We start from the raw sequence: 27,088 nt of genomic DNA on the forward strand, positions 1-27,088 counted from the left end.
AGCACATTAAACCCACACTGATGCCAGTGTGGGATTTAATGAAAAATGAACTCAGAGGACCTCTTAGAGCTGTCCCCTAAAAAATGACCAGCCTCTGGTGGGTTCCCTGACTGGTACACACCAGCCTGCCACCACAAGACATGTTTCTGGACCCTTGGGGTAGGAGCCTTCGCTCCCTGAGCCCAGAAACAAAGCCTTTCGTGGGCAATGTGTTGACACCTCCCCCAGGCCAGGAAGACCCATCTATGGCCGGGGAGCTTCAAAGGCCTTGCAGCCTTTGTAATGCGACCCCCCCCCCAGCCTCTCCTGCTATCAGGAGCAGGCTCCCCTTTCTCTCTCCCCTCCTTTTCGTTGGGAAGACAGGAGTGAAAAATTAGCCAGCCCAAAAGGTGTGCCCACTTCTGCCAACCCTACCCCTCAGGTGGAGGAGACGAGGTGAAGGCCACTCTTCAGTGCCCGCCATCTTGCAGATGGCAGGCACTCCCCAATCGGGATTAGGGATTGTGCTCACTCCCCTAAGTGGGGTGAGCACACTAAGGGTGTTGTCACCCTAAGGTCAGTAGCCCAGTGGCCACTGACCTCGAGACCCCTAAAACGCCCCCTAAATACAGTATTTAGGGGGAAGCCCTGAACCAAGAAGTCAGACAAGAAACAAGAAGAAGAAAAGAAGGACCGAACAGCCGTGCCGAAGCTAACAGGAAGATGCCCACTGGCTTGGCCCCAGCCCTACCGACCTGTCCCCTACTCGTACCTGCTCCAACGAAATTCTGGTGTGTCCTGCCTCCAGCAACCTCGAGAAACCCAGAGGACCTGCCTGCCTTCAATCCCAAAGACTCTGTCTCCTGTGAACACCAGATTTGTTCAAACAGACTCCAGCTCCGCAAGGATCCGCGAGTTTGCACCACCCGGTCAAACCCGTAGCGGGCTAGGAAGTTGCAGTGTGAGCCCACAAGGTGCGTCTCCTGGAGAAACAGAATGTTAGGCATGTGGCGGTGGGCAGCACGAAGGACAGCTGTATGTTTGATTCGGTCAAGGAGACCATTTACATTCCAGGAGAGGATGTGGAGAGGCCTATTAAAGGTGGAAGACATTTAGTGAGGTGAGAAGGGGGATGGCGTGGGTACAAGTGGGAGACCATGCACGGTCGAGGGGAAACACCCAGCCAGGTCCAGGGCTTAAAGACGAAGCAAGAGGAAATAGTGGTTTGCATGATGACTGCTGGAGCGTGTAGGAACGCGTGGCTGCTAATGGGAACGAAATGCAGCGGCCCGTAGGCGGCCAAAAATAACACTGTTGGGAGACAACGGTCTCCCCAACTCCCCACACCCTATACTTTTGAAATGGGAAGCATCCGTCCGGCCCTGGCGTGTTTCCAGATGCCATGTCCGCAATGGCCCCCCGAACTTCCTGCAGGGTCACTGGGCCCCCCAGATCCTCTTGTGCTTGCCCATCCACCTTCCGAGGCGGCATCGTGCTTAAAAAATACTTGATTCTGGAGCGAGTGACCAACTCTGGGTTGGTGTATAACTTCTCATAATATATGCCCAACAGATTGTTGATTGCTTCGGGGTTACAAATTAGTTCACCTGCGTCTGTCTGGGCTTGCGTGATCGGTGACCCTCTACTCTCAGGTTTAATCAACCACGCCAGAGAGACTGAAGTTTGCAAACTTAGTTTGGGGTTCCTGCAAATTCTGCATTGCCGCCTGGTGAGTTGCAGATACTACTGCTGGAACAAGGCCAATGGTGGTACGAACGGGTGAGGCGGACTGGCCTCTAGAGCTGGGCCGACTTTAGTGCTGTTGGCGCCCTGTGCAACAATGCTTGTTGGTGGCCCCCGTTACTACCTCCGCCACAGATTGCCTCGCTACCACCCTTTCAGTGCCCCTCAAGTCTCCATAAACACACTTTTATGCATTTAATCTACTTATACCAGTGTAGTGTTTCAGAGCACTTTACATTTCACACATTACACCAAAAAAAATCAATTCTACATGTTAATCACTGTATAGGACGTATTACATAAGAACAAAAGACTACAAGGTGTAGGAGTCAAATGACAGCCATACTAGTAGGCAGTATAGTTTATAGTGATCGGTCTGGAAAAATAAAAACTCAGAATTTAAAAAGTTATACCATGGTTGGGGGATTATCTTTATTAATCAAAATTGATCTCTATCCAAATGAACTGGTTTTACAACATTATGATAATGAAAGACTTGGAGGAAGGTGGAACCATAGTGCTCTAGTTTATACCTTGCAGTTTGCATCCAGCTCTTCGATGAAATTTAATAGCTCACTGTTCTTTGTTGGGATTTGAACCTAAAAACTGCAAGTAAGAAAAGGATCTCTGACAAAAGCAGTAACCCACTTACAATATGTGCAGTTGGTGATCTGCATGGTACATGTTCTTTGCAGCAGACACATTAACCCTCTGCGCTACCTTCCATTAGTTAAAAAATAATTCAAACTGAGTTATGGCACTTTTATTGTTGCCGAAAATTGCTGGAGGCCAGGAAGGAGGTAGCAAGTACTTTTAAATCCATAATGTACTTGCAAACACGACGTCCCCACCCAAAGTCAGCGCCCGGTGTGGTCACATCGCCCTAGAGCCGGCCCTTCTCAATGGTCCTGGCACCTCCGTGACAGTCACTGTTGCTCTAGGGTGTGCTACTTCAAAAGCCTGCCCGCAAAAGTGGATGTGAACTTCAGTATCGATTGCGGTAGACAGGGCTTCAAGGTGAACCCACACTTGCCACTGCTAGTGTCCACCTGCTGATACGAAGACACCAGGGCTTCTATGGTCGTGCGTTGCCTTCTAAGGTCTAGCATGAGAATGTGCACCCTCAGGAGAGTGTTCTGGGGGACTGGTCATGAAGGCTAAACCTGGTTCCCCAATTCCAAATTTGACCGCTCTGACCATAGTGCTACATCCTCTCCCCCACTGAACACTATACTGCCCCATTGAGAAACTCTCACTGCCTTCATCTACAACCCGATTGTGCCCCGCTATAGACGCCTGGATGCGACTGAATTCAAATTACACACTAGGCAAGAGCAATATGCTGCCTAAAAAACCAAGTAACAACATCCTGGAAAAAGCAAACACTCATAGAGAATGCAAGTTTAAGTAAATAATTTGAAATGTAAGTAGTAACAACATTGTTACATTACCGCTTTTACACTCACTATTTAAAAATTAGTGAGTGCTTTTGCAGGAAAAGTTAAGGACCGGACTAAGGGACTCATTTAAATGTCCATTGCTTATATCCTTATAAAACTTAAGCAGTATGGTTTAAAAAGACCACATCCGTGAACACAGAGCCGCTGTACACATTTTGTTTTCCAATCCACCCAAACCAGCCAGGTATTGCAGTACCTCCAGGATTGGTGCACTTCCCCACACAGGAAAAACACTGCTGTTCAAAGACCGAAAAGAAAACAAAAGTACTGCTTCACTGTCAAACTCTGTAAAGTGGTGCTAATGTGTTTGGGTGTGAATAAAATCTATCTGGCCAATTTGTGACCACTCTGACCTGCTTTATCCAGTTATTTTTTTTTTATCATTTTTTTTTCAGAACTAGCTTTTATTGACATTTCAGAGATGATTGCAGATACATCTACAGCACTCCAAACACTGGAGGGGCTGTGAGCAAAAATCAAGAAGCACAGTTGCAGCAATCAGTACAGTAAGCAGGATAAAACAGTGATATCAACTACCCGGACCCCCCCAATCCCGTAACACCCCCCCCCACCCGGGTCCCACCCTAGCCCCGTTCACGATGGTCACCAGGATCTAAACAAAGCAATCTATACAGACATGGTAGTACACTCTCACTCTTGTCCCGGTACATAGGACAACTGATCCACTATTGCGTCTCGCTGCGGCGGCGGCTCCAGCCACAGCCCCCTGTATTCTGCCCACCTCTTCCAGATTTTATAGTGTTTTCTGGGGCAGCCTCGGGCCTCAAACACTGGGCGTTCCAGTCCCATACAATAATCCATGCCCCGTTTCCAAACCTCAATCGGAGGAGCCCCAGGGTCTTTCCAGGCGCGGGCCACATCCCTTTTGGCCACTGTAAGGCCCAGGAGCAGGAGATGTCTTTTATAGATATTGCCGCCCACCTGCTCCAAGTCATGCAGAAGACCCAGCTGCGACGTACGCGGGAGCTGCCAGCCCAGAACCTCATCCAAACAATCCCATATACGCCTCCAATATCTTGCCATTGCCCCGCAGGTCCACACAGTATGTAGGAACGTGCCCACCTCTCTGCCACACCGCAGACAGTCGGGGAGGCAATCAATCCAGCCCGCCACAGCCTCTCTTTCGTGTAGAAAGCCCTATGTAGGTATTTAAATTGGATAAAGCGCAGCCGTACGCCCACAGCCGCCCCCCTCGGAGCCGCAAGAGCCTCCCTCCATCCTTCTTCATCAATTTCACCAACGTCCCTCTCCCATTTGGACCGTAGGCCGTCTAGGGAGGACGCACAATGGGTAACAAGGGATTGGTATATGCAGGATATCTTCTTTTCCGTCAGTTCTCCCATGAACAGTTTAGCCTCTATTGGACTGAATTCCGGTAGGGAGTCCAACCCCTCCAAGGCGGGGGAGATAGCGTGGCGAAACTGCAGGTATTTGAAGAACTGGGTATTTGGCATATCGTACTCATCCCTCAACTCCTGGAAGGATTTAAGGGTTTTGCCCCTCATGACATGCCCTAACGCCGAGATCCCTATGGAGTCCCAGCCGTGAAACCCCGGCAGGGCCGACAAGGCCGGCAGGCGGCCGTTCTGCCACAACGGGGTCTCCCCCATCAGCCTATTCCACCATCCCATACGACCAAGAGCCCGACGCCAGACCTGGAAGACAATCTGTGTAACCATTGGGAGCCTCTTCCTTTTCCCTGCTGAGTACCGCAGCGTGCGCAAGGTATCGGGTTCCATTAGATACCTCTCCAGAGCATATGCCGGATCCCCCCGATCCCCATACCACCATTCGTTAAGTATCAAGAGATGGGCGCCTGATAGTAGGAGAGGATGTCCGAAGATGCCAGGCCACCGCAGTATGTAGAGAGGAAACAGGTGCGAAGGGCCACACGAACCGCCCCCCCCACCCAGAGAAAGCGGCCCAGTGCCGAATCAACTTGGCGGAACCATTGTGGCAAGATAGGATAGGGATGATTCTGCAGTTGGTAGAGCAGACGAGGGAGAGCGACCATCTTAAAGATGGCCGACCGGCCATATAGGTTCAAGGGCATACGGGACCATGTCTTCATGTCCGATCTGACTCTGTCCCAGACCGGAACAATATTACGCTCCCACAAGACTCCAGGGATGTCAGTCAAAAACACCCCCAGGTATTTAAAACCCCCCATCGCCTTTTGTAGGGCGGATGCCCCGTTCACCAAGTGCCACACCGCTGCCTAGGGTCCACAAAACACTTCTTTACGTTGAGATTAAGCCCTGAAACCTCGCCAATCTGAAAGAAACAGGTTAGTATTAGATTCCTTACCTTAGAATATCCCCAGGCGTCAGTCTGGATCCGGAAACTTTTGCGTAGCAGTACCCCTGCGCGTCGGTAGGCGTCGTCTGCAGGCGTCCCCTGCGGCTCCGCGTCGTCGGCGTCGTGCGCCGTGATGACGTCGCTGGAGTATATAGACGCCGCCTCCGCGCGCTGACGTCAGTTCTTCTTTTTTCCGCGCCAGTTAGCGCAGATCCGAAGAGCAGTACTCCGGTCTTTTGACCAAGTGTTTGTAAAACTAATTCTTTCTACGGTGCCGGTAGGATGCCTGGGTTTAAGAGCTGCGACGAGTGCGACCGCATGATGTCGGTCACCGACCACCATCGACTCTGCCTCCGGTGTCTGGGCGCGGACCACGACGTGGAGTCCTGCGTCGACTGTCGGGCCTTGACTGGAAAAGCTAGGCGGGAGCGGTCCCGCAAGCTTCTCGAGCTCCGGGTGTCGGCCCCGCGTCGAGAGCGGTCCCGGTCCGGTCGGAGGTCGAGGGAGCGGTCGAGGGAACGATCGCGGAGCCGCCATGGGCGCTCCGGGAGTCGCCACCATTCCTCCGGCTCGTCAGGTAAGCACAAGAAGTCGGGGCGTCGCCATCGCACCCCCGACTCCCCCCGACGCCCGCGTGATGCGGCCGGGGGCTCGGGTGGCCCCACCCCCGCGGCGGTCGCCGACGCCGTCTACCCCATACCCGTCGGTCCCTGGGGAAGGCGCGTCGCGTGAGGAGATCGAGGCCTTCCTCATTGCTATGAGGGCGAGGTCTCCTCCGGCGGGGCCTTCGGCGCCTGCGGGCCCGTCGGTCCCGTCTGGGGGCCCGAGCGGTTCGGGTGCTCCTGCCCCGGCGCCGCCGGTGGCTCCGGCCCCAGCGCCGCTGGTTCCCTCTGGTTCGTCGCCGGCTGGTCTCCCGGCCTCTCCGGCGTCGGTTCCTGTGGGCCAACCCGTGGTACCGCCCCCGCGTGGTGCAGCGACTCCGCCGTCGGCTCCGGCCGGCGTCGGGTCACCGGCGCCGCGCGGCGCCACCCCCCTTTCCTCCCCGACTCCGGACGCGGAGTCGGACCGGCGTCGGCCGACGCCGGATTCGACGCCGATGGGGCCCGTTGACCCCGATGTCTATATCGTCGACCCAGAATATGGGTATGATGACGATGAGTATGGAGAGGGTTGGGAGGGGTCTGAGGACCCTTTATCCCGTGCCTGCCAGTATGATGTGGACTGGGTAGGTGATCTGGGTGATGCCAGTGGCCTGGACGAGTCGCCCAACCCTGGGTTTGTCTCTCCGTCCCCTGTGGCGTCTGAGGCAGGTGCTGCCTATTCGGTGGTCCTGATGAGGGCTGCCAAGGCCTTGCACCTTGAGCTCCCCGTCGCGAAGGTCAAACCGAACATTCTGACCGAAGTGTTTAAACCGCAGTCATGCCCCCAGGAGCCTCTGCTGCCGTTTAATGAAGCCCTGTCGGATGTCCTTTTGGGCACCTGGTCCAGGCCCGCTTCTGGTGCGCCGGTTGACCGGAATGTCGCAAGGCGTCACCGTCCATGCTCGGACGACCCTGCCTTTTTATCCACCCATCCCTCCCCGGAGAGTCTGGTGATCCAGGCCTCCACTTCGCAGTCCGCATTTCCGTCGGCTCCGCCCGATAGGGAATCAAAGCGGTATGACCAATTTGGTAAAAAGGTCTTTTCCTCTTTGAGCGCTGGACTGCGGTCTTGTAATACCGCGTGCCTCTTAGGCCGCTACACCCACTCCCTGTGGGATACGGTCGAGGAGTGTCTGCCGCAATGTCCCCAGGAGGTGCGGGACAAGCTCACCCGGGCCTTAGTTGAAGGCCGGGATGCGGCGCGGTACTCGATCCGTTGTGGTCTCGACACGACCGACTCGTTGGGTCGGGCGATATCCACAACGGTGGCGATTCGTCGCCATGCTTGGCTGAGATCTGCCAACTTCTCGCCGGACGTCCAAAATTCACTCATGGACATGCCATTTGATGGCAGTCGCCTGTTTGGTGACAAAGCGGACCACGCGCTGGAGCGCTTCAAGGACTCCAGGGTCACGGCCAAGTCCTTGGGTCTTTCGACCCAGCGCCAGCAGACGGGTTCGTTTCGGCCCTTTCGTGGCCAAGGGAGGGGAGGTCCCACACGTGCTGCCAGCCACGCGACGCAGAACGCTCCCCAGCGCGGTGGCGGCCGTGGTTTCCGCCGTGGTGGCGGTAGAGGCCAGCGGCGTGGTCAGTCCTCGCCTCCCTCCACTGCTGCATCCAAGCCTTCCTAGTCCGAGTTTTCGGGCTCACGTGACGCCAGTGGGTGGCAGGGTTCGCCATCACCACTCCCGCTGGCGCGCGATAACATCGGACAGGTGGGTGCTGCAGCTTGTCCGAAGGGGCTATGCCCTCCCCTTCGAGTCCACTCCTCCAGCCATGCCACCGCAGAACCACCGTGTGTCGGGGGACCACTTGACACTTCTGCAGGAGGAAGTTACGGCCCTCTTGGCCAAGGGGGCCATCGAGCGCGTTCCTGGGCCAGAAGTAGGGTGTGGTTGCTACTCCCACTACTTTCTGGTACCCAAGAAGGACAAGGGAGGCCTGCGTCCTATCTTGGATCTACGGAACGTCAACGGCTTCCTCCGGAAGGAGAAGTTCAAGATGTTGACTTTGGCTCAGGTCTTGGCTGCTCTAGACCCACAAGACTGGATGGTAGCGTTGGACTTGCAGGATGCGTATTTTCACATCCCCGTCCTGCCGGCCCACCGGCGTTACCTGCGGTTCACGGTAGGCCACGAGCACTTTCAGTTTATCGTGCTCCCATTCGGCCTTACCAGCGCCCCACGGGTGTTCACGAAAGTGATGGCGGTGGTCGCAGCTCATCTGCGCCGGTTAGGGGTTTCAGTCTTCCCCTACCTCGACGACTGGCTGTTGAAGGCGGGCTCGCCCCAGACAGTCGTCCACCACCTTCAGATGACGGCAGACCTCCTGCACGAGCTGGGGTTTTCCATCAATGTGCCGAAATCACACCTGTGTCCCTCTCAAAAGCTCCTTTTCATCGGAGCGGTTCTCGACTCGGCGCAGTTTCGGGTTTATCCTCCGGAACGGCGGGTCTGGGATATTCAGGCTCTGATTCCCATCTTTCAGCCGTTATCCCGGGTTTCGGTCAGGTTGACGCTGCGGCTTCTGGGGCTGATGGCCTCCTGCATCCTTCTGGTGCATCACGCCCGATGGCGGATGCGGGCTCTGCAGTGGGACCTGAAGTTTCAGTGGGCCCAGCATCAGGGCAACCTATCCGACCATGTCCTGATCTCGGAGGGCACTGCGAGACAGTTGCAGTGGTGGCTTACGGACCGCGATTGGGTCAGGGGCAGATCCCTCTCCCTTCCCCAACCGGAGCACGTGGTTGTGACGGACGCGTCCCTCCAAGGCTGGGGTGGCCACTTGGGAGAGGCGGAGATCAGAGGCCTCTGGTCTCCGGCGGAGTCCCGGCTCCATATCAACATGTTGGAGCTGCGGGCGATTCGCCTAGCACTGAAGGCATTCCTCCCCTTTGTCAACGGGAGTGTAGTGCAGGTGTTCACGGACAACACCACCGCCATGTGGTACTGCAACAAACAGGGCGGTGTGGGGTCGTGGGCCCTTTGCCAGGAGGCTCTGCGCCTCTGGCAATGGCTGGAACGTCAGGGCGTGACTCTGACGGTCCAACACCTGGCAGGTTCTCTGAACGCCAGGGCGGACGAACTCAGCCGTCGGTGCTCGGTGGATCACGAATGGCGTCTGAACTCGGATGTGGCGAGAGGCCTCTTTCAGCAATGGGGAGAGCCTTGGTTAGATCTATTCGCCACAGAAGAGAACGCGCAATGTCATCAGTTCTGCGCGTTGGAGTTTCCAAGACGGCACTCGCTCGGCGACGCCTTTCGGCGCGAGTGGAGTTGCGGTCTGTTGTACGCCTTTCCGCCTATACCACTTCTGCCCAGAGTGCTGAAGAAGATCAGGCGCGACCGGGCCCAAGTTATCCTTGTGGCTCCGGACTGGGCTCGAAGGTACTGGTATCCCGAGCTACTCAGCATGACAGTCGGTCCCTCGATCCGCCTGCCCCTTCAGGAGGACCTTCTGTCGCAGCAGCAGGGGACGGTCCTCCACCCGAACCTGTCCAGTCTCCACCTCCATGCTTGGAGATTGAGCGGCGACAGTTGAGGCCATTTGACTTGCCTCCTGAAGTCTGTGATGTCATTCTGGCAGCCAGGCGTCCCTCCACAAAGTCGGTATACGCCTGCCGGTGGAACAGATTTGTGGCATGGTGCACAGCAAAGGCTGTGGATCCCCTTTCTGCCCCTCTGTCTGAGGTTCTCCTCTTCCTCCTTTCCCTTGCCCAGCAGGGCTCTGCTCTGGGCACTATCAAGGGCTATCTTTCTGCCCTTTCCGCCTTCTTGAGGCTACCTGATCAGCCATCTTTGTTCAAGTCCCCTATTGTGTTAAGATTCTTAAAGGGCATCACGCACATGTATCCTCCAACTCCGTTCGTGATGCCTCAGTGGGACTTGAACCCGGTTTTGACTTTCCTGATGTGCGCTCCCTTTGAGCCCCTTCATTCCTGTCCTCTCCGTCTTCTCACCTTAAAGACGGCCTTCCTGGTAGCCATCACCTCTGCCAGGAGAGTGAGTGAGCTCCAGGCTCTTTCTATTCAACCTCCTTTCTTGTCTGTTCATCCTGATAAGGTGGTTCTTCGGACTAGACCTTCTTTCCTGCCCAAGGTAGTCTCTGCTTTTCACATTGGGCAGTCCATCACCTTGCCCTCCTTCTTCCCGCCTCCGCATCCTTCAAAGGATGAAGAGCGGCTCCATCGTCTGGACCCAAAACGTGCGCTTTCATTCTATATGGATCGCACACGCCAGTTCCGGGTGGATGACCAACTGTTTGTTGGCTACGTGGGTGAGAAGAAGGGAAGGGCGGTACAGAAACGGACCATCTCTCGGTGGGTCGTCCTGTGCATCAAAGCATGCTACTCTTTGGCTCGGAAGGAGCCTCCTGTTGGGCTGAGGGCCCATTCCACTCGGGCCACGGCGGCTACTACTGCCCTGGGCCGGGGAGTCCCTTTGCAGGACATTTGCCAGGCGGCCACGTGGGCCTCGCTGCACACCTTTGCGAGGCACTACTGCCTGGACAGTCAAGTCCGGAGGGATGGCTTCTTTGGCCGTTCGGTCCTCCAGGACTTTCTGGTGTAGGTTGTATTGGTTCGCAGACCCACCACCGGGGTTGGTATTGCTGGGGTATCTATTCTAAGGTAAGGAATCTAATACTAACCTGTTTCTTTCAGATGAACAAGTTACTTACCTTCGGTAACGATATATCTGTAAGAAACAGTAGTTAGTATTAGATTCCTTACCGCCCCGCCCATCCTCCCCGTTCTGCGAACTGATACCTGGGGTTAAGGACATCCCTTTCAGGGCCCTAGTTTCAAATGGCACCAGTGTTGGTTCTCACATGACTCTGCGTGTTCTGGCGCGGAAAAGCTGTGTGCAAAGAACTGACGTCAGCGCGCGGAGGCGGCGTCTATATAATCCAGCGACGTCATCACGGCGCACGACGCCGACGACGCGGAGCCGCAGGGGACGCCTGCAGACGACGCCTACCGACACGCAGGGGTACTGCTACGCAAAAGTTTCCGGATCCAGACTGACGCCTGGGGATATTCTAAGGTAAGGAATCTAATACTAACTACTGTTTCTTACAGATATATCGTTACCGAAGGTAAGTAACTTGTTCAACACACTCATAATCTCAAGAACCCTGGGACCTGACCTATTGAGATTTGTAAGAAAGAACAGCACGTCGTCCGCGTAGAGCGCAATGCGGACTGACGGCCCAGCCTCCCACTCGAACCCCTTCATCTGCGCATCTATTCGCACCCACGCCGCAAGGGGTTCCATTGCGAGAGCGAATAAGTATGGCGAGAGCGGGCATCCCTGTCAGGTACCTCGCCCGATGGGAAAGGCGTCCGAGATCGCACCGGCCACCCGCACGGACGCCGTCAGGTCGGTATACAGCAGCCGTATATACGAGAGAAAGTGAGGGCCGAGATTCAAACGAGGTAGGAGTGCCCGTAAGTACGTCCAGCTCAGCGAGTCGAAGGCCCTATCGATATCAGCCAATAGAAGCGCCGCCTGGGAGCTGGTGGCTTTCATCATCTCCAGAGCCACCTGGGCCCGCCTAATATTCTGTCTAGTGGCCCTGTGTGGCATAAAACCAGCCTGGTCCGGGTGGACCAGAGCGGTAATCAGAGGCAGGAGGCGGTTGGCAAGCGCCTTCGCTAGTATCTTCGCCTCGATGTTTAGGAGTGAGATAGGGCGGTACAATTGGTGGCGATCCGGTGGTCTCCCCGGTTTGCAGAACACCACTATCTCGGCATGCCTCCAATCCGGCGGCAGCTGACCCAGTTCCCTAGCAGCATCCAATGCCTTCTTGAAATGGGGCCCTAACTGGAGATGGTATTTCCGTAGAAACTCGCACGGGAAGCCGTTCGGCCCCGGGGCCTTCCCGGCATTCAGCTCACCCAGCGCCTTGCCCAGTTCCTCCGCGGACAAAGGAAGCTCTAGACTGTCACGCTCCTCGTCTGAGATCCCCCGCGGCGGGAGGTCCGCCAGAAATTTATCCACTGCCTCCGCAGGAAGATTGTCTCTGGGGGCGTATTGCGCCTCATAGTAGCGCGCAAAACTGTCAGCTATAACCCCTGGATCGGTTATAGAAGTCCCGGCATCATCTCTAAGCGCCGGCAGCGTCTGAGCCTGGAACGTGCCCTGGCACAACCTGTACAACATTGAGCTAGATTTGTCCCCCATTGGTATATTCTTCTCTGCGTTGCAAGCCATATATGGCGCGACTCCTCAAGAAGTAGGGAAGCAGCATCACTCTGCGCTTGTAGGAGCCGCCGCGTGTCCTCCTCCGCCCCTGTCTCCGTAGACCGTGCCTCCAGAGTGCGGACGCGATCTGCCGCCTTCTCCAGTTCCTCCCCTCGTGTCCTACGAGCCCTCGCACACCAGGCTATATATCCACTCCTTTGAGTGTAGGCTTCATGGCCTCCCAGAGGGTCACCACGTCTGAATCTGGCCCCTCATTCTCCTCCCAGTAGTGTGCAATGGCCTCTCGCATATGGGACTGGTAGTCATCCCGTTGCAGATGCCAAGTAGAGAGGCGCCATCGAAATGGCTGTCGCCTTCTGTCAAGGAGGATATCAATCGTAACGGGGGAATGATCAGAAAGCCCACGCGGCAGAATAGCAGTCGACGCCACCCTTCCGATGGCGGCGCACGGGACGAACAAGTAGTCCAACCGTGAGAAGGATCGATGGACCGCCGAATCATAAGTAAATTCCCGACTGTGTGGGAGTTGATAGCGCCAGGCATCCATCCATCCCATACCTCTCACCATATCACTCAGTCTCGTAGGGGCAGTCGCCAGCTGTCCGCCATTCGGCCTGTAGCGATCCGCAGAGCCATCCATTACATCATTCCAGTCGCCTCCTATCACTGACAAGACGTCCGGTACCTCAGCCCAGACCGCAAACAGCTTCTCCACCAGAGACCATTGCAAGGGGGGGGAGCATACACACTACCAAGAACCACTTGTTCCTCGCCAATCATGCCTTTGATAAAGACATATCTGCCCTGGGCATCAATCCACTGTGTAGAATGTGTGTAGGACACCTTTCGGTGAACCAAGACCGCCACCCCCGGGATCCCCGGGCAAAGCCAGCATGGACACCTGATGATACCCATAGCGCTGTAAACTCAGAGTCTTTGTACCTAGGAGATGAGTCTCTTGTAACAGTAGGACATCAGCCTTCTCCCTTTTCCTCTGCCGCAGCACAGCCCCTCTTTTGATTTTATCAAGCATACCCCTCACGTTCCAACTCACAATTCTCAGTGCAGCTCTGGGGAGCTCCGAGGTATGACCCCTAGCCGCCATCTACTGGAAAGGTCCGCAATCGCCCGGGCGTAGGAGAGTGCAATTGTCCATAGGACATAAGCCGAACCTGGTGGACCATCGTGTGTGAACAAGTTACCCCTGTGGACCCAAACATAGCGCCTCCCCCCTCCCACCTCCCCCCTCCCCCAAACCCAACCCCAACCCAACTCCCAGAAAACCGGCCTCCCCCCTCCCCTATATCTCAACAACAGTGAAGTACCTGTCGCGGTGCAGGAGCGCCCTGACCCCCAACGGGAGGTCAGCGGCCACCCACTCCAATGGATCCCCAAGAACCCCCTCCTCATAAGTCTCAACTACCTTCCCAACCAACAGACCCCCCCCTCCCCCTAGCATCTCCCACTTGGGTAGGAGGCAAAGCCCCTGTAAGAGCATCCTGAACCCCCCTCCGCCGCCCCACACCGTCCCAACTATGATAAAGGGAAGCGAGCAGTGGCTATACATTCAATTAGCAAGCAGCAGTCCAACCGGACACATGAAAGCACCACCTCCCAGCGGGAGCCTGTAATTTCTGCAAGCAAGTTCAGTCCCCTGAGACCCCATCATCTTTGCCAGGTTGGTCGGAGTCGGTAGGTGCGCCATCTCGTTTCCCACCACGTGAAGAGGAGCGTTTCCGCGACCTCGACCTCCTATGTCTCTTGCTCCTGGCATTCTGGTCCTCCCGTTCCGGCGATGGGCCCCTCGAGTGGCCCGGGTTCAGTCCCGGCTGGGCATGCGGCCGGACCCTCACTGTCATCAGTCCATTTAAAGACGTCCTCCGGAGTATCAAAAAAATGGGTTCGTGACTGGAAGACTACCCGCAGGCGGGCTGGATAAAGTAAGGAGTATTGGATCTTCAGACCTCGTAGTTTCGCCTTGGCGGCAATGAACGAATGACGTTGTTGTTGCACTATTCTGGTGTAATCCGGAAAGATCTTCTGGTTTTCAAATAGAAGAGAGTCTTTGGTCCTCGCCTTCTGTAGGATAGTGTCCCTGTCGTGGAAATTCAGAATTCTAGCTATCACCGGCCTGGGCCGCTCCCCCGCCGGCGGCTTCTGCGTCAGGGCTCTATGTGCGCGTTCAATCACAAAGCATCGTGACAGAGCGTCCGGGGGAAGCCAAGTCTCCAACCATTGGGACGAGAATAGTTCCATGTTCCACTTCTCGCATCCTTCCGGAAACCCCACAAAGCGAAGGTTGTCCCTGCGTGCCCGCCCTTCGGCATCCTCCACACGGAGCGCAAGGCCCCTCTGGACGTTTTCCATTGCCGCCATTTTACGCTTCAGGGTCCCAACGTCGTCCTCCACCACCGATATCCTGGATTCCGCCTCAGTAATACGCGCCACTGCGTTCCGTAGGTCCTGACGCAAGAGGGTCACGTCTGCGCCAACTGCCCCTATCTTGGCATCTAGCATGTCTCTGGACTAGGTAATCACTGCCATAAGTGCTGCATTGTCAGGGCCTGTCCCGTGGCCTCCGCCTGATGCACCGGGCGCCCCACTCGGCCCCGTAAATTTATCTATGGGCCCCTGTTTGGCAGACCCACTGCCTCCCCCGCCTCTGGTCATGTCCGCAGCACACCTGGGCTCAACTGTCTCCGGAGTGTCCGTAGATTGCCTCGGTATTGACACCTCGCACCTCCAATCACAAACAAGGTTATACCACACGAATAACTCCAGGCACACAGTTCCTCCACGCTATCGTCGTCTGCTGCCAGGGGGGGGGGGGACACCGGGTTCCACGAGGCTGTCCCCAAGAGTAAGGTGCACAACGTTGTTCCAGCCAGACCCAGCCTCCGCACCGTGAGGTCCCCGCTCCAATCTCTAGCCACAAGGGGGGCCCCCGTGGCCCCGCACCAGGCCACGTAACGACCAGCCACCAGCTCCCAGCGGAGGAGCCCCCCTGCTTCACAGTCCAACTGTCCCGGGCACTCACCGGTGTTGCGTGGGCCGGCCGCTGTCTCCCGCCGCCTCGTAGTCACACTCGGATGGGGCCACACAGAGTCACCCACGGCGAGTTCGTCGTCTCTCCAGGCGCCGCCACCGGGTCCACTCAGGCTCGATCTCCACACTCGCCTGAAGCAAGGGAACACACCAGCCCCTTGGGCAGGATCTCACCTCGGGGGCACCGTACCCCCAGCCGCTCCGGTCGATTCCCCAGCCACCGCAACGCTCCAGCTCTCGCGGCCGGGAGTCTTGAAACTCGAGGTCCCGGTCTCTCGGCTCCGAAGTAGGCCGCAGCTCCCTCCGGCTTCTCTCCCAGCTCAGGTCGGTGCCTCCACTGCAGCGGGCAGGCCTGTGGACTCGCTCACAGATCCGCCACCAATAAGGGCCGCAGGCCCAGGAGAAATGCAGGCACAGCCGGCCGGCGCGGAGACCTCCCGACCGGGAGGCGCCAAAATCGAGGTCCCGGCTTCACTCCCCGGGACTAGGCCGCAAACCGCCGCCGCTGCTGTCTTCGCTGCGCAGGATCCGGGAGCGCCGAATAACGCACCGGACAACACCTCCTGCCCTCCGCTACAATCACCGCCGGCGTGGGCTACAAGGCGGGTTCAGGAGCCAGGATAAATCGCCGGATAACAGTCGGGCCGGTGGGAGCTCTAGCAAGCTGCGTCCACCATCGTTGCCCGCTAAGCCACGTCCCCTTATTTTTTCATATTTTGAACCTTTTATTTTCGAGGCTGCACTTATGAATAGAAAAATGTCAGAAAAAGACGCCATTTCCAGCCAGTGTTTTTTTCTTTTTTGGTTCCATTTCATGTGGGAACAAATACAAGTAGGATAAAGAGGGTGAGAACCCTTTTTTGAAGTTTGAGACTGAGCGAGGGGGAGCTGCCAGCAGCAGAGCAGAAGTGGACACTGTCCTTCTCTTCTATGGGCAAAAAGGAAAAGACAGTCCTTTTCCTTCTCTGCCCACCCACTTGTCCAGAGCGGCCACGAATGCTGAGACTCATCTGTAGGCCTTGGCTATTTCAGCTATCCCGGGACGCATGTTTAAAATTAAAAAAAGAAAAGATGGGGAACTGAATCTATAGAATTAAACAAGTAGGGGTACGCGGTGCCCTGGGATGATCCCGCCAACTTCGGCCTCTGATTGGGTTCCACTTCAGTCATTTTCAAGCTCATTTACATTTTTTAGCAACTCCAAATCTGATATCCTATGATTTTGCCCATCTCCTGGTACCACAGGTCATGATCTTCTTGCTACTTTCACTGGTCTCATGCTGTAATATTTTAAGAGTTTGACTCCTGAGAAATTTAAATAAATAGATTCTGGTTTGGCTGTAGTTAATATCTCTGAAACTATGGACAAATTTACACCAAATCACAAAAAGCACGCTTTCTGGATCAACAGCTAGCTTTTTTAAATTTGGTGTAGTTCCGTTTACCGGTTCAGGCTGTAGTCCTGTTCAAAAGGTGGAAAATCCCCTTAGACATAACATGGGCACAACGCGTTTTGGTACCCCCTTTTTTCCTCTGCCCCTGCTTGACGGACCACACCTAAAGTTTAAACACAGCTGCTGAGCCAAAAAAGTGACGTTTTGTGAAAATTTCATCAAGATTTGTCAAGTGGCGCCAGAGTTATTGGCAATACAAAAATACTCTTGTCCTATGGAAACTTTGGTCTTTACTATAACTACCTACTCGAAACTGCCAGTAGATCTATATATATTTAGTAGGTTCCCAACTACCCCTCCAAAGTAGGGAACATATTTTCATATTTAGAATTTCGGGCATTATATCAGTCATAGAACGGCTATCACAGTGCCTAATCCCTACTTTGCACCCTCTTTGCTTTTAAACGTTGTTCTTCAAAGATTTATTTGTCTGTTTTTAACCAAGAGAGCTTAAAGTGGTCATCTTTAAGGATGTAATCGCTGGTGACTTTAATTTGTATATGCTGAGTCAGTGTGTTGCAGGACCCTACTAGACCTTGCTATAGATGAACCCTTTCTGCAGTAGTATGATCAAGTGATGAGAAGGCGGGATAAAGCGGGCATCAATCCCTTGGTATCTCCCTCTTCATGTCACATAAGTCTCTCCACCCTTGTTGTACAATTAAGGAACAGATAAGCGCTTCTGGTAGTGTCTTGCCTATTTGAGCCTGATGGGTCTTGAGCAAGAATACCTTGCTCTATTCTCACTATTACTTTAGCTGTACTCTAATCTCTTGAATAACTGACATATTCTTGGGTTGTAAGCAGTACAACTAGGTTAATCTCCACTTTAGATCAGACTTAAAGCCACTTGGCTCATCAGTTAATGATCCTTTAACTTCCTTTGACTAGTCTTTTGTTATATTTGGATGTTCCAGACCTCTTAAGGTGCCCCTTTCCCACCACTGGTAATTGCCCCCCCAAGCGTTCCACTTAACCAGATCTGTTTGCTCCAATATAGCATGCCCGGGTGACGTTTGCTGGCATTTCACTCTTTTCCTTGTGGCACTGGGGTGGGGCCATTCAGGACAGTCCAGGCGCCAGTGCCAACAAACTGGGTCTTTGGAACATCTACAGGCAGTTGTCCCGCTGAATCTGCCAGCTGCCTGAACCCCCGGAGTAATTAGGTGGCGGTTAAACCGTTCAGGCATATCCCGGAAATACAACTCAGCCACCACTGTGAGCTAAGAGCAGTAAGGAAGTAGACTTAACTCTGCAGTAGCACTGAAGTCAAGCAGCACTGACTTCATGCACCCGTACCATGTAGCAAGCTACAGCCTCATTCACAAGTCCCCGCAGCCCAACCAGTATGGAGTGGTTGATAGCTCAGACACAGGATGGGGACCTTTAGCTCCTACGGAATGAAAGACTTCTTAAGTATGCTTCCTCGGGTATGGAGCTTCTTCAGCACAACAGGGAGGAGGGTTAGGTCAGATAGTTGACCTTTGGCAGCACCTCTCCAACCCACCCTACGATATCTTTACTTCAATTGGTAGTATTGGAAAAGCAAACTGCCCTTGGGTTGATCCCTTGGGCCTTACTGCATTTTGTGGTTTTTGGAAGCTACTAATACCTGTTGTGGATATTTGCCGCACTTCATTGGACCTCCCAGAATATCATTACTTCTGGTGGCCTCTGAAGCTGCATCCTGTTGTGGATTGTGCCACTCCTGGCATGAACATATAGCCTTTTAATACAACTGTTGTTTTGAAAGATGAATCTTTTCTGGATTCACGTGCTGTGCATTATTTCGCCAAATAGTGATCCGATCTGGAAAAGTCTCCTTAATCTCTTGTTTTTTTGGGGGCAGCGTCAATCATTTGGTTTTAAACCCCTTCTTGTGTGACGTTGGACGGATGCCCCGAAAATCCCTTGACTCAGATGCCATCTTCAGATTATTTTATTGTCTGTTGGATCTAGAAGACTAAAGGATAGCTCCTGAGTAGAGGAAGAAAGCATTGCAGGAAGTAAAACTGTTTTTTCACTGAAAATCATCGTTGAGTGAAGAGGATTGATGACTGATAGGAAGAGAACACAGAGAGAACGCCAGGAGCAACCGAGGAATACCAAGGTGAGAAGAACAAAGTAACAAGACTACGTGGTTGGAAAATGAGGAAGGGGCATGGAGTATACCCCTTTAGATTCTGCTCCAAGTGCTGCTACAAGTACGCACAGAAGGACACACACTAAGTCTGTAACCTCTGCTTTCCTAAGGACCATAGTGCTGAGTATTAAGTGGCGTGCTCAGAGTTCTTGCCCAAGACCATCAGGGCAAGGCAGAAGCATAGGTGGGCATACAATTTGATGGCATCTCTGCAGAGAAAGCAGGAGTCCTTAAAGGACCTGGACCACTCAAGCGATGTTGAAAACATCTTGGAAACAGAGGAGGACCAAGGAGAAGAGCCAGAGATGAAGAAGATCGTTGAGAGCTAAAACTGTCAAGAGTCACAGGAAAGTTGCGAGCCGAGAAACAGTTGAGCTGTAGAGCTCTCTCTCGAAGGAGCTGGCAATGGTGCCTAAATCATTGACTCCAAAAGGTAGCGTGAAGCCCAAGGATTCACCCGGGCCCAAGTCAAGGGGCACAGATACAGGCACGCCCTTGAAACCTGCTCCAACCTCGAGAGAGTATCAAATGCATGGGAGGGAGACTGCGAAAGCCAGCTCAATGCTTTCTGCGAAGACTAAAGCCATAGTGACTTCGAAGAGCCACTCGCATTGACGCCGGAAAGCACTGAGGCACCCGGTCCTGATGTCGGAAAGTTCTTTTGCATCGACGACGAAACAAAAAGCCTAAGTGGAGAATGTATTGTTTTAGCTGTGGAAATCCAAATCATTTAGCTAATTGGGAAGAGTATCCAGCTAGTAATGAAATCTTAAAACGTGGGGGGAAAAAGGGTATTTTGCTAAGTGTTGTAAAAATCCTCCATCTGGAGGGAGGTTTCATGAAATATCTTTTGGAATGGAGGAAGTGGTTCTTCAGTTTAAAAATTCAGAATCTAGTAACGGTGCCATGATCTCCTGTGAACATCCCTCCGATTTGGTTAGCTTGAGTGGCGTCATGTGTATATATAATGATGGACTCTGGAGCTCGATTATCTCTAATATCTGGTCAGGATTATGATTCTCATTTCAAATGTAAGGTTACTAACTTGAGAACCTGATGTGCTTCCATCTAGTTTTTTTTTTTTTTTCGAAAATGTTTTTGATTTTTCAGTTTAAATATAGCGCATCATAAGCAACAATCCTTATAATCATCAGTACATGTTGACGACATTCATTTCAATAGGGTGACAAAACTTCTATCATTACAACACATTCTTAACCTCAGTACAAGAAGCAGTCTACCCTCGCAGCACATAGACTTATTTGTCCTCCTTCTTCGCTCGTTGGTCATGTGTGAACATCTCGCGTTACTTTGTTGTCGTCGAAGAAGTCTTCCATCCACCACAGACGCCGTTACTGTTCGAAGAGGTGATGGTCGTCTCCCGGTGCTTTGAAACCGTGGACAACTATATGGGAATTCCAAATCCCCCCCGCCCCCCCCACCCCTGTCCCCCCACAACCACCCCCCACTTCCCCCTTGCTGCCGGGTCCGTAACAAAACCAAGGATAAAAGGTATAAGGGTCCGGGTCTTGTATCCCCTATGGTGAGTCGCCCTGAGGCCTTCCCTCTGTAGCCGGAACCTCCCTCCGCTCCATAAGCTCTGACTCCAGGCTGCCGTGAGTCGATGGATCATCCCGTCCCACCAATTCTTGGAACATCACCCCCCAAGCCAGCAGGACCTCAGGTAGTTTGGCATCCCTCCTAGTGTTACGCATGTGTCCTTCCTCAGCCATTGCCCATTCCCGGAGGTCTGCCCTCCATTTCAACAACGTCAGGCCCTGTGGGGACAACCAGTGGATTGCAATACGACGGCAGGCAGTGACCAGGCCCAACATCAGGAATCGCCTGCTTACTTTTCGTTTGGGATCTCGGTTGATCAAGCTCAGGAGGCAAGTACGCGGGTCCATGTCCACTATCCACCCAGTCACCTTCATCAGAACCTCCAAAACTAAACCCCAGTATGACTGGAGCACGGGACACGCCCCAACCATGTGTATAAAATCCACCTGTGCACCACGACACTTGGGGCAGTGGGAGTCTGTCACTATCAATGGCGTGAAGCAGTTTGGACGAGAGATACGCCATGTGTACGATATTATACTGGATTTGCTTAAAGCGGTTGCTCACTGACACCTTCCTCACACTTTCATGTATTTTTTCCCACTCCCGGGTGGTAATCTCCTGCGCACACGCCTGCTGACATTTGTCTTCCACTGCCAGAGGCCGCAACTTCTTGTCCTCCCGCAGTGCCCTGTATAAGTGAGTCACAAACTTACGGCCCCCCGCCATCGCCACCATAGTAACCAGAGTGTGGGTGTGCTCCGGGGCCTCTGGAAACGACGGCCAGAGCTGTCTCGCCGTCGCCGCTAGTTTAGCGTAGTGGAGGAATTGTCCCGGACCCAATTCAAAGGAGGACACTGCTTCCTGATAGTTAATAAATCGACCGTCCGGGTAGAGGTCTGCCAACATCAGGCAGCCCCCCTCCTTCCACTTGTCCATGGACATAACCTGTTCAATTTTGCCAAAGGGTGGCAGTAACCAAAGATCCATGTCGGGGGCGAACGGTCTAACACGTATCAAGCGCCGTAGCACTCGGTCCCATATTGAGGCCATCAATCGCACCAGCGGGTGCTTCCATCTAGTTATGGTGGCAAACCCATTGATCTATTGGGGTATTTTGAAGCTAACATTGCATTCAAGGGAAATCAAGCTAATGGAAAAATGTATGTACCTGTTAAGGGGTTTGGGGATACCATTTTGAGTTAGCTATATCAGAAATGATTAGACATTTATCCAGATCCAAATTCTTCTCCTCAGGTGTTGGTACACAAAGGGAATTCTCTATGATGCCTTACACAGATATCGCAGCATCATTTTCCAGATGTATTTTCTAATGACGTTGGGTGCATCAAAGGTTATGTGCATCCTGTGTGTCCTAAGTCTAATGTATCCTCCAGTGTGCTGTAAAGTGAGAAATGTACCTTTTGCTCTCAGGATAAAGTTAAACAGGAACTGGCGCGTCTTTGTTCAGAAAAAAATTATTGATCCTGTAAAGGCCACATACTGGCTGTCACCCTTGGTTGTAGTATCGTAAATCCAACAGAGACATTAAATTGTGTGGTGATCTGAGACCACTCAATGAGCGGGTTGCGGATGATTACCCAATATTACTGAAATAATTTGTTTGCTGGGAACCAAGATATTTTACTAGTTTGGATCTTAGCTCTGCATATCGCCAGGTTAAACTGAGGGAAGACTCAAAAGATTTGACACACCTATTGGTTTTTAAAGATCAAGATGTATGCCTTTTGATTTGTGCTTAGCTGCAGCAATCTTTTAAAGGCTGATGAGGAGTTTGTTAGGATATTTGCCCAATTTAAAGTTTTTTCCAAGATGATCTTATTTACAGTGATTCGCTTGGCAACCACATGACTGCTATTAAGCAAGTTTTGGATATTTTCAATCACAAAGGCATTACTTACTTTGATTGACAAATGCAAATTAGCGTGTGGGAAACTGACATATTTAAGGCATGTGAACTTTAAAGAGTGGGTGCGTCTAATGGAAAAACTGGTCAATAACATTCTAGAATTAAAAGCCCCTACTAGGAAGCAAGAAGTTAATGTTTTAAGGCATGGCAAAGCTTTATTCAAAATGTGTTTCAGACTTTGCAAGTAAAATGTTTGTCATCAGGAAACTTTTGAGGAAAGGTACAGTGCTCTGAAGATTGTAACAAGGTGGTTTTGGTCATCATTGATTGCTTGATTTAAGCCAGGCTCTGAGTAGTCTTAGTCCAGGTTTGTTGTGTCCTTTAACTACCTATGTCAATCTTGAGGGTTTGAGGCCTGTGTTCGAATATATTCAAGATGGTCAAGAAGTTAATGCTTTTGCTTAAAGGAGTCTTAGGGAGGCCGAAACCAGGCACACCACTATCGAAAAAGAGGCATTGGCTGTGTTTTGGGCTATAATCAAATTAAAGCAATTTTATAGGGATACAATTTTATTGTCCATTCTGATCACAAGTAATTGAAGGAGTTCTTTGCAAGGAAAGGTTTGGATGTAATTTTGTCTTGTGTCTGTAGGTGGATAATTGCTTTGCAGGACTTACATTTTGAAGTTCAATGCATTCGAGGGATTTATAACAAAGAAACAGATTGTTTATCTTGAATGGAATGTGATTCTGTAGATGGACAGGAGACTACAGATGAGTGGTGGAAAGATGATGGGTACAAAGTTTGTACAGTTTCTTCAGGTGTATCTTGCTTGAAGAATGGTTAAGTACGTTGAATAATAACCTAGGGCTGCAGGATGTTGTTGAGATGGTTATGGCACGTGTTTTTGATTCCTCATGTGATGAGGAATGCAAATGGTGTAAGAATGTTATTCATGAACTTTCAGTTGAGAATGGTCTATTATTCAGAACTGTATTTACATAGCACAATACACACTCAAACTTCTTACCTAAGGTTGTGTCATTCTTCTATATTGGTAAAACGACTCTATTTATTAGCCCACAGCAGAGTCCTCTTTATATAACTTAGTATTTATAAGTACTCCTGTGTCACATTGGCTTCATAAAACCCTTCTGCACAACAAGCCAACTTTTTGCTGTTTTGCACATACAGTTCTTAAGATAAGTCTATTTTCTACATCGGTTCTATCACAGTGTATTGTTTGTTCCATTCAGATCTGTTGCGTGTATGACAGTTCGAACTTTGACTCTTGACCCTGTCCACAATCCACTTGCAAGAAATGCTCCTCCAGGATGTACATGGTTGTTTCAACTCTTTACAGATTACTTGTGGTTAGTCAAGCTACCAAAGATTCTCATGTGATTCAAACATTCAAATTCTCTTTTTTGCCCCTCCCCAATAATGTTGCGGACTGTGAGCATTGATCTACTTCAATTGTACCTACTCTGGCAAAATGGTAGAGACACATTTATTTATTTGGAAAGTATTATATAGGGCTGGCTAGACCCGGAGGTATTGGAGTGCTTTACATGAGGATTAGCAAGTTACAAAATTACGTCAGTTACAGGAGCCTAGTATAACATAGAGAAAAAAAAACAGTGTTACACAGTAACATGAGTTACTAGAGCATAGCCTAACAAATACACACATCCTATGGGGTATAGACAGAAGAGGGGAAGAGTAAAATGGGGTTGTAATGAAGATCAGGTCAGGAAAGACCGGCAAGGGGGAACGTAATTCAGGAGAACCAAAAAGACAAAGTGAAAGTCAAACAAGCCGGCTGATTCATCGGAAGGCGGCATTGTGCTACTGGTGGCTTTTCACAGTAGCAGGTTAGCAGTAAATTAGAAACCTGCATTGCTTTCTTATGCCACTTTATAGTAATTATATTGTATTTTGTTTTTGTCTTTTTTTCATTCTGTAAAAAAAATGTTTTTGAAACTGTCAAACTCCTCTATTCTTGTGGACTGTTGTGGAATATTGTGGATTGATTTTTGCATGTTTTTCATTCAGGTTCAATGATATTCATGTCCCTGTGAGATTAGAGTGTGTGAAGTTTGCCAGTCATTGCTTAATGAACCATCCAGATTTAGCAAGAGATTTGACTGGTAAGTTAACAAAACTGGGATTGTCTTAACTAGAAACCATTTGTGTGTAGTAAAGTTTAATTGTGTCATAGAATGTTATGGTCATATTGTTTAGGCCTTGCTGTTGTGCCATCCTGTCTCATTCTCTTTTCATTCTTAATTCGAATTGCTGTGTCAATTTCTTTTTACTAGTTTTCATTATTTAATTGGGACCCATTTACATATAAGACTTGTCTTATCTGATACAGAGAACAAGAATATCACAATGGAATCAATTCAGTTGGTCTTTGATAACTGTGTTGCAGTCATTTTTGTCTATAAAAAGTAGTCCAGGATGATGAGCTTTGTTGAAATTTTAATGATTGATCAAATGTATTGGTCTTAGATTAATAATCGTAAAACATTTGACATATTTACAGAATTCTTAAAGGTTCGGTCCCATGATCCTGAAGAAGCCATACGCCATGATGTCATTGTTACCATAATAACTGCAGGGAAGAGAGATCTTTCCTTAGTAAATGATCAGCTACTTGGCTTTGTAAGAGAAAGGACATTGGATAAGCGGGTAAGGTCAACAGTAGATTTTCCAACTGACCATCTATTTGCTTAATTCAATATGTTTAAAATGTAACCTTGAAATATATTGTCCGTGTTTGTGTTGCAGATTGACATGCCATGTAATTCTGTAGGGCCAGAGCAGGGGGACGCTCTTTTAAGGTGCTTTCACCCGCTATCTAGAACTCTGACTCTCTCTATCAGAAACACCACCAACCTCCTGTCTTTAAAAAGGGCCATAAATGCCTGGCTTTTCTATTGATCTAGCAGTTCTGTTTGCATCATCACTTCTGGCTGTAGCGATGGTATGTCCCTTTGCTGTGACAGCCATCCGCTCTACAAATCCTATAACATTACATGCCACCTTCTGTCTTCTACTTTTGAGTGTGAATATTATAACCTGGTAATCCTTTCTTTTGGGCTTAAAAATGTGATTAGGATTAACACTTTAATCTTAGGGTCCAGGATCTGGAACAAAATCCTCGTATCCTTTAGGGCTGCCCCACACAGCTCCAATTTAGGAAAGAGCTGAAGATGAGCCTCTTTAAAGAACACAGTCACAATGCATTAACAGTCCACAATTATTCCACCTCTCCTTTATGCTGGTCTTTGACCCTGTATGGTGCCCCGCTGCCTATTGGGTTAGATTGCGCTTTAGAAATACCACAAGCATACATAAAATCTTTAATGATCACGTTCCCTGAAGCCCATAAGTCACTGGGACATACTCCTTGATTGAAAAAAAGTCGTTCATGTGACTATTTAAATTTGTTGTACTCTGTGGTTCTGCGCTTCTTGGAACAGTCTTTAGCACGTATTTCAGGTGTTGTCAACACCAGACCTGTGTTATAAGATTAGAAGAACAGCCAAAACATGCAACTGCCTACCACCATCCCAAGCCATGTCATGTGGTTCTTTTCTTGCATGTCCGGCTATTTCCCTGTTTTCCTGTAGTAAACTGTATACTGACATTCACCTGTAAAAGGCCCATTTTGTCCCCATAACATGGGTCCTTGGCCTCCATATTTCTGGCATATAGGGCTATTTTTAAAGGATGTCTTATGTAGTTTACTAATATGTTTTTCAGTCCTGGAGTCCATTGAAACTCCTTTGTTCAAGGCATGTGTGCTGTAGATGCACTCCTGCCATCTAGTGTTGAGTCCTGATGTTTGCAAGTTTTTTTTCTTCAACGAAGTCTTTCCCATTCACTAGGTAATGTGACTCCTCCTTTCGGTGATATTGCGCAAGGGAATCAGCCCCATTATTAGATTGTTTTCTTTCCACCATCGGGCTCGGACGTGTATTGCTGCTTCCCCTCGGTGCGCAATCCACTGTACCCTCGACAATATTGTTTTCGTGCGCGTTTTCCTCTCTCCCCGTGTCGATTAGATCAGTAAAGTTCTCTTCCAGGGGATACTCATCAATAGTCATAAGCACTGAATAGTCCCGCCCACGTGCGGGACCCCGGAGCAATAGCCAATCATATGCATATATCTACATATATATATAAATACATATAAATACGCATAAAATAACCATATATATATATATAGATAATATGCATATACATATACATATGCAGCCCAAAATAACCATACTAGGCTCCGAAAACTGCCATAATAGCCTGTAAAATCTTTACATTTGCTAAATAAAGACATATAAAACACATTATATGCTAATGTAAAGAAGAAAACACTGCCTAGGTTTTCTTTGAAACATAAAACTTTATTTTCAAAGGTAAAAACAGGCAGGATCATAGAGGCAGCTTTAGCCTAGATAGGCTGCATTGTAACAACAGAAAAATCTGGCGCCGTGCCTTTAAGACCTCTGTGAGCCTCCAGGCTCCCATCATGCACCACAGGTGACAGTTAGGTCAGTTCTTTTTTTCCGGCTCCTTCTGTGAGGATCCTGGAGCATTGAGCTCGCCAGTTGGTGATATATTTTCACTTTCTTCTGGTATTTCTCTAATTTTTTCGTCTTTACTCG

At 50.8% G+C, this 27,088-nt stretch overlaps 1 protein-coding gene across 1 annotated transcript in view; it reads left to right on the forward strand.

Annotated features, from left to right (window-relative positions):
- PDS5A (PDS5 cohesin associated factor A) overlaps window positions 1-27,088 on the forward strand; it is a 1,342,323-nt gene that overhangs the window by 250,890 nt on the left and 1,064,345 nt on the right. The window contains exons 10-11 of the mRNA XM_078678314.1: window positions 24,474-24,568; window positions 24,967-25,112. Coding sequence (XP_078534440.1) covers window positions 24,474-24,568; window positions 24,967-25,112 — 241 coding nt within the window. The remainder of the gene's footprint in view (window positions 1-24,473; window positions 24,569-24,966; window positions 25,113-27,088) is intronic.

This window comes from Lissotriton helveticus, chromosome 2_2 (assembly GCF_964261635.1).
Source record: "Lissotriton helveticus chromosome 2_2, aLisHel1.1, whole genome shotgun sequence".
Classification (NCBI taxonomy): Eukaryota; Metazoa; Chordata; class Amphibia; order Caudata; family Salamandridae; genus Lissotriton; species Lissotriton helveticus.